The sequence below is a fragment of the Gorilla gorilla genome, chromosome 16 (genome assembly GCF_029281585.2).
Source record: "Gorilla gorilla gorilla isolate KB3781 chromosome 16, NHGRI_mGorGor1-v2.1_pri, whole genome shotgun sequence".
Classification (NCBI taxonomy): Eukaryota; Metazoa; Chordata; class Mammalia; order Primates; family Hominidae; genus Gorilla; species Gorilla gorilla.
In genome coordinates this window covers 91,642,934-91,663,460 of record NC_073240.2, presented here as the reverse complement: position 1 = coordinate 91,663,460, position 20,527 = coordinate 91,642,934, and the positions used below count along the sequence as shown (strand labels likewise).

The 20,527-nt window shown below is 38.4% G+C and overlaps 1 protein-coding gene across 1 annotated transcript in view; it reads right to left on the bottom strand.

Annotated features, from left to right (window-relative positions):
• IQGAP1 (IQ motif containing GTPase activating protein 1) overlaps positions 1-20,527 on the bottom strand; it is a 114,215-nt gene that overhangs the window by 50,578 nt on the left and 43,110 nt on the right. The window contains exons 5-11 of the mRNA XM_019010770.4: positions 17,915-17,991; positions 12,192-12,259; positions 10,977-11,090; positions 9,906-10,084; positions 8,115-8,199; positions 2,892-3,055; positions 2,007-2,091 (exon numbers count right to left, since the gene is read on the bottom strand). Of these exons, the coding sequence (XP_018866315.2) occupies positions 2,007-2,091; positions 2,892-3,055; positions 8,115-8,199; positions 9,906-10,084; positions 10,977-11,090; positions 12,192-12,259; positions 17,915-17,991 (772 nt within the window). The remainder of the gene's footprint in view (positions 1-2,006; positions 2,092-2,891; positions 3,056-8,114; positions 8,200-9,905; positions 10,085-10,976; positions 11,091-12,191; positions 12,260-17,914; positions 17,992-20,527) is intronic.

The window sequence follows — 20,527 nt, the reverse complement described above, 5'->3', positions numbered from 1 at the left end:
ATTTGATACCTGACATCACCCTGAGGGTATGAAAAAAAAAAAAAAGAAGAAACTTGATCCCCAGTGTGGTGGTGTTGGGAGGCAGGGCCTAGTACGAGCTGTGTGGGTCATAGGAGCAAATGTCTCATCAATGGCTTTGTGCCATTCTCATGGTAGTGAGCTCTTGCAAGATTGGATTGGTTCTTGGGGAGAATGGATTAGTTCTCATTAGAATGGGTTGTTATAAAGCCAGGACCCCTACTCACTACCCCGGGGATCGGTCTCTCTTCACATGAGCCCACTTGCCCTTTGATCTTCTCCTTCATATTTTGATGCAAGACAAAAGCCCTCACCAGAAGCCGAGCAGATGCTGGTGCCTTGCTTCTTGCACAGCCTGCAGAGCTGTGAGCTAATAAATTACCCCGCTTCAAGTATTCCTTTATAGCCACATAAAATGGGCTGAGACAGACAGTCCCTTCAATAAATGGTGTTGAGAAAACTGGATAACCATATGCAGAAGAATAAAGCTAGATCCCTATCTCTCATAATATACAAAAATAAATCAAAATAGATTAAAGACTTAAATCTAAGACCTGAAACTATGAAGCGACTGGAAGAAAACATTGGGGAAATGCTTCAGGACACTGGTCTGAGCAAAGCCATTTAGCTAAGACCTTAAAAGCATAAGCAACGAAAGCAAAAATAGACAAATGGGACTATGTCAAGCTAAAAAGCTTCTGCACAGCAAAGGAAACCAACAACAAAGTGAAGAGACAACATATAGAACGGGAGAAAATATTTGCAAACGATCCATCTGAGAAGAGAACAATAACCAGAATATATAAGAAATTCAAACAACAGCCAAAAAAAAAAAAACAAAACCCACAAATAATCCGATTTTTACATGGGCAAATAAGCTGAATAGATTTTTATCAAAAGAAGACACACAAATGGCCAACAGGTATATGAAAAAATGCTCAACATCATTAATCATCAGGGAAATACACATCAAAACCACAATGAGATACTTTCTCACCCCAATTAAAATGGCTTTTATCAAAGACAAAAAATAACAAATGCTGGGAAGGCTGCAGAGAAAGGGCTCATACACTGTTGATGGGAATGTAAATTACTATAGCCGCTACAGAAAACAGGATGGAGAGTCCTCAAAAAATTAAAATAAAACTACACACGATTCAGCAATCCCATTGCTAGGTATATGGCCAAAAGAAAGGAAATCAGCACTCCCATGTTTATTGCAGCTGTATTCATAATAGCCAAGATATGAAATCAACCTAAGCGTCCATCAATGAATAAATGGTAAAAAAAAAAAAAAAAAAAGTAGTGTATACACATAATGGAGTATTATTCAGCCATAAAAACTGAAGGTCATTATGTTAAGTGAAATAAGCCAGACACAGAAAGGCAAATACCTCCTGATCTCACTCATATATGGGAGCTAAAAAAGTGGATCTCACAGAGATAGAGTTGACTGGTGGTTCCCAGAAGCTGGGAAGCGTAGTGGGGAGGAGGAGGTAGAGAGGTTGGCTAATGGGTACAAAATTACCATTAGATACAAGGAATAGGTCTAGTGTTAGATAGCACAATAGGATGATGATAGTTAACAATAATGTATAGTTCAAAACAGAAGAACTGGAATGTTCCCAACATCAACAAAAGATAAATGTGTTAGGTGACAAATATTCCAATTACCCTGATTTGATCATAACACATTGTATGCATGTATCAAAATATCATACGTCAGTGCTTCTTGGTTGGTGTCAGTGCTTCTTGGTTGGTTTAAAAAACAAAACACATGTACCCTCAAAATATGTACAACTATTACACAGCAATTAAAACCACCACAACAAAAAACTGGAGGAACCCTCCTGCCACCAAAAGTACCTGGCAGTTGGTTATGGCTAGTAGGCTCAGAGTGGGGGATGACGGTGACAGAAGCTAACCTCAGACCCTTCAATAACACAAAGCCACAACTTTCCTCCCATACAATTTCAATGGACTCTTACTTCTCTGATATTGCTGGGCAGCACTGTTTGCAGCATCCACTCCAGACTGCAGCTCCTCCTTCTGCAGGGGGTCAGTCTGACCACTCTGAGCAAAGCAAAGAAAATTATGTAAAGATTACTCATTCCTATGACTCCAGGCCTTAAGGTTCTCATCTCTCAAAAGCAGTCACTACGGACAGAGAGCCATAGTCATAAGTGACAGCTCAGGCTACACGCAGCCAAGGTGGCAGCCCCAGCTAGAGCCAAATGCCTTTGCCAAAGCTGGGGTAGAGTGACTTTACAGATACCAGTACATTCTTAAACATATTACATGAAAAGCCTCAAAAAGTTCTAAGGAAAAAGTGTTTGTAGAATCTTAAGCACATTAATGCTACTTACTTTGACCAACGTACACTGGATATTTGTAAAACGTATACTTGCCCTTATTTAGACAAAAAAGAAAGCCCGTCATGTTTGTTCTAAAAAAAAAAACCCCACGAAATACAATCCCACACAATCTACCCTGACTGCACAGTAAGTACTTTTCCAGTGTTGGCCAGAGCAAACTAATAAGGTGCGGTTTTTTTTTTAAGTGCAAATTCCTGACGTAAGAATGCAAAAATATTCAGGTTTTCCCCAATGTCTTTTAGTTGGAGAGAGAGACAGCTGAAGTGAAGGAGTGATTAGACTGGGGATGGGTGGGTAACTGTCTGTTTATTTTAAAAGAGGATTCATAGCTCTAAAAGCAAAAGTGAGCTGAAGACAATGTGTATTTTACCTGAGGATTTTTTTTAAACTAATTTATATGCAGAGGAAAAAGTTGTATTGGGGGAAAAACAAAGGCAGCATATATATCTTTAATGACAGCATGGGATTCAAATGGATATATACAAACTCTATGTTTACCTGTCTCTTCTGCTGTTTATCACTCAGGAGCTGCTTCAAGTACCAGTCGCTACTCTGTTGCTGCAGTCCTCGAAGCCCCAGGGCTGGTGACTGTAGAGCCCTGAACAAGGCTAGTGCATCTCCTTGTTCTAAAGCCAGGTCGATATTTGCTAATGCAGAAAATGCTGAGGAAAAAAGGCAAAAGCTTGTGAAAGGACTATGTTAACAGAAGAGCCTAGAATAGTTTTCCTTCCCCAAAACCAATCTCAGTTCCAGATAAGGAAATATAACTCAGAGAGCCTTTACTCTGTGATTCTCAGAAGCATAAGATCTTGGGATTGGAAAAGAACCTTAGAGTCATCAAGTCCAGGGGTTCCCAACAAGCTATTCATCAGATTTCATACAGATTCCTGGGCCACACTCCCAGCCTACTTAAAAACTTCCAAATGTAGACAGCTCAGCACCAATACGGAGCCACCAATCCAGACCAACATGACGCTTAAATTCCCTTAAAATGCCAAGTAGTTGTCCAGATTATACTTACAGACTACCAAACAGGAGAAAGTATCTCCCATGGCCATTTACTACATCTTTGGACAATTTTGTTTCAAAAATATTTTTAAAGCTCCAACCCTAAAGTTCACACTGAATACATTCCACTGCCCCTCCCTATGACAGCAAATGCCTTACTAGCAGCCTTATTTCCTTCAACCATGTCTTACATAGCATCATTTTGAATCCTCTCATTACCCTGATACTTCCTGAACACACTCCACCCACAACAGTCAGTGCCCAGCTATCAACGGTGGTCCAACCTGTGCAGAGTGAAAGGGGTCATCTTCCCCTTTCCACATTCTCTCTTCTAATTATAGAACCTGAGGTCACACAAGCTCTATAATACAATACATGACAATGAAAACCCAGATGTTCCTTCATCTGAAAATGATAATGAAGATACCTTCCATCATAGGAATATTTTTAAGATTAAATAAAATCATACACATAAAAGCACTTTATATATTATTAAAAAAAAACAAACCAAAAAGGTATTCTTAGCCTGAAAGACAGAATAAGATAATTTCTGATTTCAGAAATGATAGCCACTAAGGAATCATAATTACTTTTTTTACTTTCCGTTTCCTTATTTTTTGAAGAGAAAATGCCTGTCCCTACCACCACTCACAGATAAACATCTGATTTTATCAAAGTAGCAAAAAGAAATCAATAAAATACCAAAAATAAAAATATCTGGGGCATAATAGTACTTATCAATTGCAAATGTTTTCATGAGTAAAAAACAAAATAAAATTAATAAGCTGTTATAAAGAAAATCAAAACAGCCCAAGGGAAAATAAAGTCTCAAAAACTAGAAAATGGGAAGTAGGGGCAATGAGGAGACTAGAACTACTAAAAAAAAGGGCGGAAGAAAAGGTTAAAACATTGGTATGGATGTGAGGTCTCACTGTAGGCTCCTAAGATACTGTTTATTTCTTCCTAATATTCATACCTGCCGTTCAACCGAGCACCATACCAAGGTGGTGGCTTCTCAAGTCATGTCTGCAGGTCTATGTGGCTGTTAGCCAACTAATCATCCATTCCTTCAATGATATTTACTGAGGATCTGCTATATGCTGCAAATATAATAGTGAAAAAAACAAATATCCTGTCCTCAAGGAGCTTTCATAGTAGCTAGGGACAGAAAAAAAAATCAATGTAGATAACAAACTAGACTTTCTCTAGGTATATAGCATAGAATCTTAGATTATCTATCTACAAAAGCATCTAGTAAATTTTGCTTTTTCTAGAAGTGTACACATACTACTTAAATATGTAAATATTAAATGAATATCTATAAACATTTATATTGCAAACATAATAAAGTGTGGAACATTACTCAAATACTTTCTCTCACTGAACTTTAGTTATATAACTCTAATTTTCCTTAGTCTACTTAACAAAAAATAAAATAAAAACTTTTTCTAATTTTTAACTGCTTGGCCTGCAGCTTTCTCCTGGGGCAGCATCAATGGCCTCATTGCTGTTTCGAATGCTCTAGGCAAAGAATCTTACCTATAATTACATTAATTCCTGGAACCCGAAGTCCCTATATCCTCCTGGCATCTAACTTTCCTTTGCCTCAAGACTTTCTCTACAATTAGGAAAAGACTGTCCTTTTATAGGGAATTCTGCCTTATCCTCACCCTCTTATCTATCCTAAGGATCCCTGTGAAGATCCATGTACACTGAAAACCTGCTCAAACTTCTAAGCAGAAGTCATCATTCCCTTCTTTATTCTATGACTGCACCACATGCGCTCTTGGCATCTTGCTCTAATCAAGCTGCCCTAAAAGTACTCATTTGTAGGTCTATCTTCCCCACTATACTGAAAGGTATTTGAGGGAATTTTTATTATTTTGCTCCTCTGACTACATAATAATAATATGAATAGGACATTTTAAGAACATATTATTATTTCCTTACATGTGCTCACAACTGATTCTTATATAATTAGCAAGGTAAAACTATAAAGGTTATAAAATACCAAACAGTAAGGTAGAGAAAAATCCCTTAGTAAAACAAAAAATATTTTATGTACTCTATGCAACAGGAAACATCCTGGACTTTCTTCTCACAGAGAACCAACCATAAGGACACTCCAGTTTGTATTTGCTGACTTAAGGATTAATACAGATTCAGCACAAGATACCATCCACACTTGAATGGATTATTCTGCTAGGAAGGTCATTATCCTAAATGAACCAGAAGGTAGCAGAATACAAAGAATGCTGGTCATCCACTCAGGAGGCTGAGGCAGAAGAAATCTCTTGAACCCAGGAGGCGGAGGTTGCAGTGAGCCGAGATCATGCCACCGCACTCCAGCCTGGGCTCTGTCTCCAAAAAAAAACCCAAAAAAACAAGAATGCTGGTCAGGATTTAAAACTCCAATCCTATAGAATTGGTAAAAATCTTCTAAATCCTCTCTAGTTATTAGTATTAGTTCAAATGAGAAATTTGGCCCTCCAAATGAACAATGAGAACAATTACTATTATTACTGTTATGAGTATCTTGAGCAAAACAAGATTAAGCCTGACCTAGTTGGTTGAAATCAAACCTTTTAGTTTTTTTGGTGAGTCTAAACCTATGCTAGGAATTAGGAGGACTTCAAAAGAAGCAGAATATATAATCTCTACTTTAAGGAGTTTACAAAGATGTCAGAAATAAAGATCAAGCAATATAAGACAATATATAATTAAGTGCAAATTTATAGGGATGAGCCTGTGTATGACACAGGAGATTTGAAAGTCAACCATATTGAACTGTGATAGGCACTGAAGTGAAAATTGAACTGGATCTTGAATGAAGGGTACAATTTGGATTAGGAAGAGATGAGGCATGAAGGCATTACAGTAGGGAGATTACATGACAAAGCGATAATACTAATGTTCATTGAGTACTTACTAAATAGCAGGCAATTTACATACACTATCTCATATTATATGTCTAACAACTCTACTGCAGGTGCCCAATGTTACACAGCTTTTAACAGAGGAACAAGAGATCAAATACCAGGTCAGTACCACTTCAGAGCCAGATTCTTTTTAAAAAAAAAAAAAGTAATTAATTTTTTGAGGCAGGGTCTCACTCTGTTGCCCAGGCTACAGTGCAGTGGTGCGAACACAGCTCACTGTAGCCTCAACCTCCTGGGCTCAAGCAATCCTCCTGCTTCAGCCCCCAAGTAGCTGGGACTACAGGCGCATGTCACCACGTCCAGCTAGTTTTTGTATTTTTTGTAGGGACAGGGTTTTGCCACATTGCCCAGGCTGGTCTCAAACTCCTAAGCTCAGGCAATCCACCTGCCTTGGCCTTCCAAAATGCTGGAATTGCCTGGCCCAGATTCCTTTTAAGTCATAAAATGTACAGAATGAGTATGGGAGGTAATTAGGCAAATGAGCCTCTACAAAGAGCTGCATGCATGAAATATTGCATAAAGAACTGCACTAGGCTAGGGATCTGCATTTTGTCTGGCAAGTATGAAGTAGTCATAGTGAGTTCTTTAGCAGAGTAGTGACAAAATGATAATTTCAATAAATTAATTTCCCAAAAGTAACACATATATAAAAGTCAATATTAAAAGTATAATCTCGTTTTTGTTTAAATATGTTTTGGAGGCTGGGCAAGGTGGCTCACGCCTGTAATTCCAGCAATTTGGGAGGCCAAGGTGGCAGGATCACTTGAGATCAGGAGTTTGACACCAACCTGGGCAACAGAGCAAGATCCTGTCTCTTCAAAAAAAATTTTAAAAATCAGCTGGGTGTGGCAGCGCATGACTGTAGTCCTAGCTACTAGAGAATTTGAAACAGAAGGATGGTTTGAGCCCAAGAGTTTGAGGCTGCAGTAAACCATAATCGCAACTGCAGCCTAAACAACAAAGTGTAACTCTGTCTCTTAAAGAAAAAAAAATACACACACACACACACACACAGTTTTGAAGGACATACAAAAAAATGCCAGTAATGATTATTCCTAAGTGATGATTATTTCTAAGTGAAGGAGTCTAATTTTTGTGGTTTATTTTTTATTTCTAGACAGCTTGCATTATTCTTTAAAGGAAAAACAAAAATATAATGTTACTTTAAAAAAAATAATAATTTTTTTTTTTGAGACAGAGTCTCACTATTGCCCAGTCTGGAGTACAGTGGCACCATCTCAGCTCACTGCAACCTATGCCTCCCAGGTTCAAGCGATTCTCCTGCCTCAGCCTCCCAAGTAGCTGGGACTACAAGAGCACGCCACCATGCCCAGCTAATTTTTGTATTTTTAGTAGACATGGGGTTTTACCATATTGGCTAGGCTGGTCTCGAACTTCTGACCTCAGGTGATCCACCCACCTTAGCCTCCCAAAGTCCTGGGATTACAGATATGTAAGTGCTGGGATTAATCAGCCACTGTGCCTGGCCAGGAAAATAATATTTAAAAGCATGTAATAGGGTGAAAGAGGGAAACTGTAGCCAAAAAGACTACTATGATGCTACTGTCAGTGTAGGAACAAGCGGCTGACTGAAGATAAATAATTAAAACGGAGGCACAGAAACACAAAGGATTGTTAATAAGCAATTATTGCTAAACAAATCCACGAATGTCTAAAGTAAGTAAATCAAACTATGTTGTAAGTCCCAGAATAGATCAACATTCACATTATATTATAATATTCCTTTAAGTGCCTGATTCAGGAACATACTTACTATTGACTTTGTTTATATTGCCTTGAATTTCAGCTTGCGTGAGCAGCTCCTCATAAACATCTCTTTCTCTCTCTGAGTTTTCTGTCTGAGGATGAGTAAAAAGCGTAATTAAGTTAGCTTAGGGTGTCTAAGAAGACCACATAAATACACGTGTGCTCCTCCTGCACCATAACACTACCAAGAATATGGGTGTAGCTTAAGACCCTTTATAAAGAACAAAGCAGGCACAGTAACTCATGCCTGTAATCCCAGTGCTTTGGAAGGCCAAGGTGGGAAGATGGCTTGAAGCCAAGAGTTTGAGATCAGCCTGGGCAACATAGCGAGACCCCATCTCTACAAAAAATTTTTTTTTATTAGCCCAATGTGGTGGCACATGCCTGTAGTCCCAGCTACTCAGGAGGCTGTGACAGTAAGATTGCTTTCCCCAGAAGTTCAAGGCTGCAGTGAGTTATGACCGTGCCACTGCACTCCAGCCTGGGCGACTGAGCGAGATTCTGTCTTTTTTTTGAGACAGAGTCTCGCTCTGTCACCCAGGCTGCAGTGCAATGGCACCATCTTGGCTCATTACAAACTCTGCCTCCTGGGTTCACGTGATTCTCTTGCTTCAGCCTCCAGAGTAGCTGGGACTACAGGCGTGCACCATCATGCCCAGTTAATTTTTTTGGTATTTTTAGTAGAGATGGGGTTTCACCATATTGGCCAGGCTGGTCTCGAACTCCTAACCTCAAGTGATCTGCCCGCCTTGGCCTCCCAAAGTGCTGGGATTAGAGGCAGCACATCTTTGCCTCAGATCTGAGCAGAATGGGCACATACAGATCCACAATCTTGGAGTCTCACTGGTGACATAGGCAGGGGCAGGGCAGCAGCTACTTGCCTGCAGGCCAGTTTGGCACCTAACTGGGAAACTGAAATCCCTGCTCTATGATAAGAGATACAAAGAATGTTCTGAGAGCAGGATTGTCTTCGTTTTGTCATCAACCACTAATTTTAACAAGGGGTGGATAAATTTGTGTGAAGTTCCCCCCTCCCCCGAGACAGAATCTCGCTCTGTCTCCTGGCTGGTGCAATCTTGGCTCACTGCAGCCTCCACCTCCCAGGTTCAATAGATTCTCCTGCCTCAGCCTCCCAAGTACCTGGGACTACAGGAGCCCAACACAACGCTGGGCTAATTTTTGACTTTTAGTATAGATGGGATTTCGCCATGTTGGCCAGGCTGGTCTCAAACTCCTGACCTCAGGAAATGAGATTCTCAGATTCAGTTTTTTCAAGTCAGAATCATTTAACTAACTTCCACATACCCATAACAATTGTACACAAACATTTTACCCCAGAGAATCTGGGAAAGAGGAAAGACTATGTTAATATTTAGAGATAATCTTTCCAAAGGGCACTATTAATTTTAATGGCTATGCTCTAGAATTTTATTTATATAAAATTCAAGAAGCAGAGGTCAAAATGGAGCCCCACACCAAAAGATTAGATACTGCATCATTCCATTTGTATAAAATTCTTAAAAAGGTCAATGGCAGCAATAGAAAATAGACTGGTAGTTGCCTGGGCTCAGGGGTGTGGGTAAGGTGGAAACTGACTGCAAAAGTGCACTAAGGAACTTTTTGGGGGTGATGGTTAAATGATCACATATATTTTTCAAAACTCAAACTGTACATTTAAAATTCGGTGAATTTTGTTGTATGTAAACTGCATCTCAATAAAATTGATGTTTAAACTGGAGCCATATCAAATGATGGAATAATATAAATTAATTAGAAAGAATAGATGTTGCATTTTTACCCTGTTTTTAGCATTTGTCATTTTGTCCTGCTTAGCCTGGTAAAGTATATCCTGGTAAGTGGATGCCAAGGGCTCTTCAAGATTTACAAGCATGGCATTGGGATTTTTCAAAGCTGCAAATGTGTCGGCTGGAATTCTACGGTCAATAGCTTCATTAATAGCAATAACAGCAGCATGTACTAAAAAAAAAAAACAAAAAAAAAACCAACAAAAACACTGAGATTATATAGATTACAGGATGTATATCACAACAGAAAGCAACATTGCACCCCCCATTAGAGACAGAGGCTCCTTTTCACAGAGAGATAACAACTGGGGTTCGAAGACTGGCTCCCTGGGCCAGGCTATGAGCCTAGCCTCTTCCTTACAGTATGCAAAGCCACAGCTCCATCTGTGATCCATGTTTGGGATGGTAAATTTGGAATCTCACAGAGAAACACTCGTAAGAGAGCCTTGCAAGGAACACTTGCTCTGGAGATATCTGCCTTAATTACCAAGTAAACACCATAAAACAATAAGAAACTCAATGAGCCACGGAAATGCAGGACTTCCTTTCCTTTTTTTTCTTTTTTTTTTTTTTTGAGACAGAGTTTCACTCGTTGCCCAGTCTGGAGTGCAATGGCGTGATCTCGGCTCACTGCAACCTCTGCCTCTTGGGTTCAAGTGATTCTCCTGCCTCAGCCTCCCGAGTAGCTGGGATTACAGGCGCACACCACCATGCCCGGCTAAATTTTTGTATTTTTAGTAGAGACGGGGTTTCACCATGGCCAGGCTGGTCTTGAACTCCTGACCTCAGGTGATCCACCCGCCTTGGCCTCCCAAAGTGCTGGGATTACAGGCGTGAGCCACCACGCCCAGCCAGGACTTCCTTTCTAAATGCTTTCACTTTAATCAGAATTAATCATGTATTTCCAAATAATAACAGCATGGAAGACTATGTGTTTACAACTACATCTGTGGACTTAAACTTGCTGGCAAGATTCATAATGTCCTAGATCATCACTATAGAATTAATTATTGGAAATAGTGGCAACGATCCCAGTTGAACCCACAAAATTTCTCTCTTCTTACATGCGGCTTCATCCACTGACAGTTCATTAGCCAAGATGCCCCCAATCTTGCTAAAGGCAGGCATCTGGATGCCGTACTTCTCCAACTCAGTCTTCATGTTGTTGATTTCTTCTTCTACAGGAGGGAATTAATAATCAGTCAATCAAGCTAAGCACCCTTCCATAACCAAGAGAAGGAAACATATTCCTCAACTATGCAATGGGATAAAATGGCATTTACCTTTTAGGGTTTTATAAGGATATAAAGATACAATGTATGGAAAGCACTTAACACTGTAACTAGTATATAAAATGCAGTCAAACATTATTATTATCATGGGCATCAAAAATAACTATAAAGTGAGAAGGTCCTACAGGAAATAGTTTTTCAAAATTGCTACTTATGGCATTTCCTACAATGAACTTATAAATGGAACAGCTTTAATGTGAGCTCAACAATAAGTGAATCACAAACTAAGTCAGTTATCTCAGTCTTTACAATCATTAGCTGCTATTCAACAATTTCATTTCTAAGGCAGAAAGCCAAATGATAAAGAAAACATGTAAGGTCTGGTCCTTTCCCCAGGTCTGGTGAATAACTTCCCTGGAAGGAAAAAATATCATGGACAAAAACTTTCTTACCAATTTTTAAACTTTCAAGCCTACAAAATAATCACCACTTTGAAAGACTTGAATCTATCTTACCCTTAAACAGTATTACCACTGCCCTTTTTCTCCCCAACCCCTCATCTCTTCAAGCATCTGGCTATAGCAAATACACATAGAAACACCCACCCAAATAAGTTTAAATTTTAAAATTACTAAATTGGCATCTTTGTGTCATCTCACTCCCCACTCTCCCTCTTGCTTTGCCCACAACAGATGCTTGCTGGAATGGAAAGGGAAAGATAGCTATAAAGCTTTTTTCAACATACCCGAACATTTAATGTTATGTGTTAACCTTATTATGTTTTATATATGTTAATGTTATCCCCAATTTACATATAAGAAAACTGAGACTCACTAATCATGTTCACATTATAAGTGAGAGAACAGAGCTTGAAATTTCAAGTTTAGTGTTCTTTACCCCACATTAGAGAAGCAAGTTATTCATATATTTTTCACCTCCACTGCCAGAGTATTTTTAAAGCCCTAGGTCTTCAAAATTGGTACTGCTGGCTCTCCAGGCTATTTCCACATAATTCAAGCATTTCCTGCCAAGTAGCTAACTCCTTACCTGTGAAGTCAACCTTTCCATATAGGTCTTGAATCTGAGGGGCCAGGCCTAGCTTGAACAGGTACAAACTAGAAGATACAATATGCAAAAGGTTAGGCCTCCAAGCTGTGCCTAGCTGCCACCCTTAAAAGGGGAAAATCAGCATGAAGAATAAAATAGAAGCATTCTGAACACTGAGACTCCCAGTACCTACGACAGTCTCCTTTGTAGTTACAATACGCTATTTACCTCAGAGTTTTTTTTTTAGTTTACATGACAACATTGTCCTAAAAAGTCACATAACACAATGCAAAGAGCACTGGACTGGGAGAAATCAGTAGGCACAAATTCAAGTCCCGGTTCTGGAACAAACTCAATGCATAATTAGATGTTAATGGCCAGGCACAGTGGCTCATGCCTGTAATCCCAGCACTTTGGGAGGCTGAGGTGGGCGGATCACCTGACATCAGGAGCTCGAGACCAGCCTGGCCAACATGACAAAACCCTGTCTCTACTAAAAATACAAAAATTAACCAGGTGTGGTGGCATGTGCCTGTAATCCCAGCTATTCAGGAGGCTGAGGCACGAGAATTGCTTGAACCTGGGAGGCAAAGGCTGCAGTGAGCCGAGATCACACCACTGTACTCCAGCCTGGGCAACAGTGCGAGACTCCGTCTCAAAAAAAAAAAAAGATGTTAACATTAATGTTAATATAATGTGAAGTGTCTCTTCATTTGTTTGCCTTCCTGTAATCAATAAGTTTTAAATAACAAGACATTTTAGAAAAGCTTCATAAAAATGATTCAGATGGCAAATCTTACTTAAACTGAATTCATATTACTGATGGAAAAGTTTAATCCAGGTAATTTAACAGTTTTAGATAAAGAATATTTCATATATTTTTACTTTTTAATTATCAGGTTGGTGAAAATTATTTTTACTTTTTAAACTTAAAAAAAATCAACTAGACTCTAAGCTTCATGAAAGCAGGGACAACACAGGGCTCATTCACTAATGTCTACCCAGAGCCTAGCATATATTAATAAACATTAATCAATATTTGACAGATGGATGGACGGATAAATTAATGTCCATAAGCTTGTGTTATATTAAGTGGATTCTAAAGCCCTAACTGATCAGAATCAATAAATTAGAAGAGATCAGAAGGGTACTTTACAGATACTGACAAAAGCAAGATATTGACAGTTTAAAGTAAGCAGGGAAATAATAAATATATAAGAAATAAATCATAGAAACTTAAAGTGGTATACAGTTTTTGTAAATAATCTATAAACCTCAATATCATCTAAATACAAACACGCATCATGTACACTGCAATCACAGAACTGATCAAAATTTAAATTGTATATAATAAACCCAAATGTATAATAGAAAAACAAAAAAACAAATCAAGTATTCTCAAAACACACTAGAATTTATACATCCACAGAAGCTAATCATTTTCTCAGAGAAGTGCAAGTATAAGTCATGTGTATATGATTAAATGCTTTTCTTTCAGGTAAAAGACTCAAGATGGATATATAAAGCGCCTGTCTCAGAAGATTTTAAATGTATTCAAAAAGTTCTCCAGACTGGGTGTAGTGGCTCACATCTGTAATTCCAGTACTTTGAGAAGGAGAGGCAGGAGGATAGCTTGAGGTCAGGAATTCAAAACAGCTTGAGCAACATAGCAAGACTTGTCTCTACAAAAAAAATTTGTTAATTAGCCAGGTATGGTGGTGCATGCCTGTAGTCCTAGCCATTTGGGAGGCTAAGGCAGGAGGATAGCTTGTGCCTGGGAGGTTGTTACAATGAGTCAAGATCACACCTCTGCGTTCCAGCCTAGGCAAAAGAGTAAGACCCTGCCTCTTTAAAAAAGAAATTCCAAAGCAAAATAACTAATAACTTTCTATATATTTTTATACATTTTTATATATATTTTATATATTTTTCTCACTAATACATCACATCTGCATTCTTAATTAAGAGAATATTTTTCTCCAAGAATTTCTTTCTCATTTATTCCTACTTGGAAATAGCGAACAAGAAATTTTAAGAAAGTTCAAGAATGTTGCTGATGTGGTTTGGGTCTGTGTCCCTGTCCAAATCTCATGTCAAATTGTAATCCCCAGGTGGGGGCCTGGTGAGAGGTGATTGGATCAATGGCGGCAGGTTTCCCCCTTGGTGCTGTTCTCCTAACAGTGAGTGAGTTATTGCTAGATTTGGTTTTTTAAAAGTATGTAAGCACCTCCCCACCTCTCTCTTCCTCTTGTTCCTGCCATGTGAGACGTGACTGCTTCCTCTTTGTCTTCTACCACGATTGTAAGTTTCCTGAGGTCTCCCCAGCCATGCTTCTTGTACAGGCTGTGGAACCTTAAGCCAATTAAACCTCTTTTCTTTATGAATTACCCAGTCTCAGGTATTTCTTTACAGCAGTACAAGAACGGACTAATACAGTTGCTTTCACAGTACCAGGAACACTGACTTAGCTTTTAATGTCTTTCAATGGTAAATTAAAGGTGCTACAACCGTATCACTGGCTGATATAAAAAGTAGACATGGGCACCATCTTTCTTTTAACTCTCTTTAATTATTACGAGTATTTTATGGAGACACTGGAGCTATGAAAGGATTCAAAACGGCCAGTTAAGTCCTCTTACCCACAATCAAAAGTACTTAGCTTCACACTGAAACTTATAAACCCTAATGGTGAACAGCACTTTCCAATCTTTGCTCCTGCTCTCCCATGCCTACTTCTACAACTATACTGTTAGGCACTATAATGCGTCAGCCTGTAACTGCACTTAGATTTATTTTTCTTATTTCCTACTTAAGCTGTACTTTGTAGCAATGGGCAGAAGGAAGCTATGTTAACCTATCTGGATTCTAATTATCTTTTCTGTGAATGGTGAGTAACCTAGAAGTCACTATGCCAATCTCAAAGATTATTAATAAAGACCCTGAAACACAGCAGGTGATTAGGAAACAGAATCTACTACAGGTCCACAGTCCCTTATCCAAATTCTTGGAGCCAGATATGTCTGAATGTTGAATTTCTCAGATATTAGAAAGTGTATTTCTATTTACAGTGTATATGGTATCATAAAGTATCCCCAGCAAGCCCTGGGGCAGCATCCTCAATCCAATCCATTACTTTCTGCAGAGAAACACACAAACATAATCATACTAAGGAGACAAATGAGCTTACACCAAACTTAAAATCAATTTTCAGATAGTTTAGGGTTTTAATTTAGGGTAAGAGATTATGGACCTGTTTAACCCCAAAATCAGTTATTAGAATAACAAAACGGGAAACAGGAAGAAAGTATACAAGTATTTTGAGAATGGAAAACTGGGGTCTTATCTGAGAGTGGAATGTTATCTACAAAAGTAATTTAGTATGATTAAAGTACAGTGACTATCTCTGGAATAATGTCAATCAAGACTCTGGAGGGAAAAAAAAAAAAAAGGCAAGCAGGGAGGAGACAGAGAGGTAGTACTTTTCTGTCACTGTTGATCCAAAGGGAGATGGAGCCTTATCCAATACAGCAAGGTGAGGAATCTGCTTTGAACATGGCTGTGTTTTGTGGTAAAAGGCACTTTCAGCAATTATAAATACTTCCTACATATTATCAAATGTTGCCAATCCACCCTTCAGGAAAAACACCATAAAAAAGAAACCATAAATCACAAAACACACTGCTCTATACATACTTTCTAAGCACAGACTACATATTCAAGAGAAATGGAAAACAATAGCAGACTTCCTCTCTTTCTCATTCTGACTCTACCACTAGGAAGGCATAGTTAATTCTTTAGGCTCTACTACAGAGAATTTGAGGGCCTGGAACCCAGGTTACACTGCAGAGTAGTGGCTACACAACTAGCAGAGAGGAATTCTGCTTCCACGTTCAGATATCCATTGCCGGTAAGGCCTTCACAAGATTATCAACATGGACAAATCTCATGCAACACTAAGCCAAACAAAATACTCAGAATTAATCTGATCTGAACTCAGACACACATATTTGGTAATGTTTTGTTTTGTTTTATAGAGACAGAGTCTCGCTCTGTCATCCAGGCTGAAGTGCAGTAGCACAATCATAGCTCCCTGCAGTCTCAAACTCCTCGGCTTAAGTGATCCTCCCACCTCAGCCTCCAGAGTAGCTAGGACTACAGGTGTATGCCACCATGCCCAGCTAATTTTTTATTTCTTGTAGAAATGGGGTCTCGCTACATTGCCCAGGATGGTCTCTAACTCCTGGCTTCAAGCAATCCTCCCGCCTTGGTCTCCCAAAGCACTGAGATTACAGGTGTGAGCCACTGTACCTACCCAGCCTCAGACACATATTTGAAATTGCTATATTCTCAACACGAGATCCACAAGTTCTCAGCTATATTCATTCTTTCATATGTTTCACACTGATTCCAATGATACCACAGATCTAGTACATGTTTGCTCAAGAAACTGGAGACAATAGTCTTCTTATAGATCAGTATTATATACCTACTCCAATGTAATTAACACTTAGCAAGCACACATAGAGGATGCCATATAAGAAGTGCAGCCCAAGCAAATATCTCACTCATGTCCCACTTGCTCTGCCATCTTCTTCCTTAGTCCTGTGGCCATCAAGTAAATCTGCTAAAATATTACACTACTGTACCACAGGTTGAGTATACCAAATCTGAAAATCCAAAATCCAAAATGCTCCAAAATCTAAAAATTTTTAAGCACCAACATGACCCTCAATGCTATAATTGGAGCATTCTGCATTTCAGATTTGGCATGCTCAGCTGGTAAGTATAATGCAAATACTTCAAAATCCAAAACACTTCTGGTCCCAAGCATTTCAGATAAGGGATATTCAACCTGTATAAGCATCTACTAATATGCCATCCCACCATCCTTCCAGACTTGGATCTTTTCCTTCCTATTTAATTTAGTGTTCTGGGGACCTGAAAATTAAGTCACATTCCAAATTTACCATGACATTATGGGAAAAAAATATATTTTGTATCATTTCTTACTATCATGTTTGTGTTGGTACAAAAATTATTATTATTATTATTATTTTTTTTTTTTTTATTTTTTTTTTTTTGAGATGGAGTTTCGTTCTTGTTGCCCAGGTTGGAGTGCAATGGTGCAATCTTGGCTCACTGCAACCTCTGCCTTCCAGGTTCAAGCAATTCTCCTGCCTCAGCCTCCCGAGTAGCTGGGATTACAGGCACCCGCCACCATGCCCAGCTAATTTTTTGTATTTTTAGTAGAGACGGGGTTTCACTATGTTGGCCAGGCTGGTCTTGAACTCCTGACCTCAGGTGATCCACCTGCCTTGGCCTCCCAAAGTGCTGGGATTACAGGCGTAAGCCACCGCATCTGGCTTATAAAAATTATTGAATGAATGAACAAATGGCTTAACAATGGCAAGGACCTAGATAACTAAACAAGAGACTGCACCCCAAGTGAATGCACAGTTCACAGAAATACTAGATCAATTATGAAAGATACCATGTTTTTAGAAGAAAATTACCTGCTATTAAATAAATAAATCCCTTCTCCAAACTCCCTAGAAAAACACAGCTGTTTCTCACCATTTTGTTCAGATAACAGTATTTTATCCTATTGGAACTTTTGAAACTAATGAAAAAACTTTTTCATTCTTACCTCAAGGATAAAAAACTACACACTAAATTCAGATGTTATTCATAATTTCCTTATTTTGCCAAGAAAATTTGATTACCTGAGTGCATGGATACAGTAGATACATCTTGGCATGTTCTTTCGATCATAGATATCTGTAGTTTCTGGGTAAAAAATCTAGGGAGAAATAAAAGAAACAGAGTAAGATATCCACTCACTGTGTTCATCTGACATTCACCAATCATCAATAATACAAATCAAACTATGGACAGTTAGAAAACATCGGTGGCATTCAGCAAATAACTTCATTAGGGTGAACAGACATTTCATCATAAGAATTGCAAGGAATAAAATGCTATAATACAGAATAAAAAGTACTACTTGGAAAATCTCTATTTGGTCAACCCACTGAATTTCATTAGGTGTGAGAAGGTGATTTACTTATTTCAGACCCAGACACAGGCATATGAAGACCAAGTTCTAGTCCAGTTTAAATCACTGGACTGATCTGAGTATGAGGCTTTCAGAACTACAATGCTCCTAGTTACTATCTACCATGCCTAGATGGAGAAACAACTCAACAATAAACATTTACTAAGTGCTTTAGTTTGTGCAACCTGCTACATTTAGACATTGAAAAAACTATAAAATATTAAAATGTGTTTAATGCTTAGGAGAAATGGGAAGCTACACAGATGAAGTAGCTAGAATAGAGCATGTATGAGGGAATTTGGAAGACAAGTACTTTTCCATGGTAGCACTTACCAAAACCGATCATTTGTGTTTATCTGTTTGGCTACTCCAACAGACTATAAGCCACACGAAGGCAGGGCTAGATCTGTTATTTATTAACTGTCATATCTTTGATATCAAGCCCAGAGCCAGGGTCATGGAAGCTCTACATTCGATGAGTTAGTGAATGAGGTAGGATAGGAACAGAGTAGATTTAGACTGGGAATAGCCTTGAACTTCAAGACCTATTCTCACAGTCATGTGGCACCATACAATTCAATCTGTAATTTAGGGAAATAAGGGGTGACAGTGGTTTGGAGAAGCAAAAGACTGAATAATGAGGTGAGAAGAATTTGGATAAGCAATAAAGGCCTATATTGAGACTGTGAAACATAAACTAAAGAAATGAGTGAATCATGATAGAGAGCAAAAGGCCTTCCAAATAAGAGAAATAGCCAGAATAAATAAAGCAAAAATAATCATGATGTGTTTGTGAGACAGTAAGGCAATATACCCTATTGTTTTTTAAAATCTACAGAATACGTTCTAGAAAATAACAGAAAAATAAGGTTGGATAGGTAGGATAAAATCAGATTATTATAAGCAACTTGAAAGTCAGACAAGTCTGAACTTGATAAGCAGGACATAAAGAAGTAGCCTAGCTTTGGAGCTAAGGATAAAAATAGAGCCCTGGGGAGATCTGACTGGAGACAGGACACAGCATATGTTGAATAATGGGAGATGGGAGCTGGGGAGGTATGCTGGGAGGCTGTTGTAACAGTAGATGGATAAAAGAGATATTTCAAATAAATGGAGAAGGCTTAGGGAATGACCAGATTTAGAAGTTCAAGGTATCTCCAAGGTTTTGAGACTGGATGACTGGGAAAATGATGACATGGTACCATTTATTATAGAGGAAGGGAAGTTCAGTTGGGGAAAAGGTAGATTTAGTTTTAGATATGAAAAATTCTAGATGACAGAAAGTTATCCAAGGAGAAATCTCCAGCAGCCAACTGAAGATACTGTGTTTATCTTATGTCAGCAAGTCTTGAGAATAAATGAAACCATGAAAATGGGAAAATGTATCTAACAAGGATTGCATCTTAAAGTATGTCCATCACTAGGACACGGAAGGTAGAATAATTAAAGAAAACAGGACTAGTTGAGCAGATTAAAAACAATTTTAAAAATCAAACTAAGAAATATCTCAGGGAAAAGGCAGCCAACAGTACCAATTATAATAAAGAGTCAAAAAGGATAAGAACCAAAAAATGACTGCATGAATTTTCTATAATAGGCCAGCATGTACCATATAAAGAGATTAGAAAAGACATCCCAATAAACACCATATATGTATTGTCAATTACGTATTATACATTACATTAAGGACAACAATACATTTTTAGGTTATCATTAGTTCTTATTACTCAGAAGTCTTCTGGGCCTAAATGTAGGGTGGATAATTCAAGGCTTACAGCCATGATTATCAAGTTGTTCCTGAAAGCCTTTAATACATTCTGTGTTTGTTGCAATTGTAGCCCAGGACAATATACTACTGTTAGTAAACCAAAAAAGGTAATAAAATTACATCATTAAAAAAGCATCTCGTAGTAACAACACTACTAGCAATTGCAAATATTAACAAAGCTCTTAGTATCATTCAAATGAGGTTATTGTCATTGCCCATTGGCAATATACTATATAAAAAACAGAAACAGGAAGTTACAGGTGCACAGTGTAATATTTTACACTATATAGCACAGTATTTTATACTATATTAAAAAACAGGGAAAGGAAGTTACAGGTGCACAGACAGGCCAGGTAGCTATAAGAACTTGACGTACTGCATTTCCTAACAATTGTGGGGCCTAATTCTCAAACATACCAGTGGCAAGGAAGAGAACTTCAGAACTTTCTCTGAAAAAAAGAGGAGAAAAGCTAGTCTTCTGCAAAGACTCGGTTCTGATTTAACACAATTCCA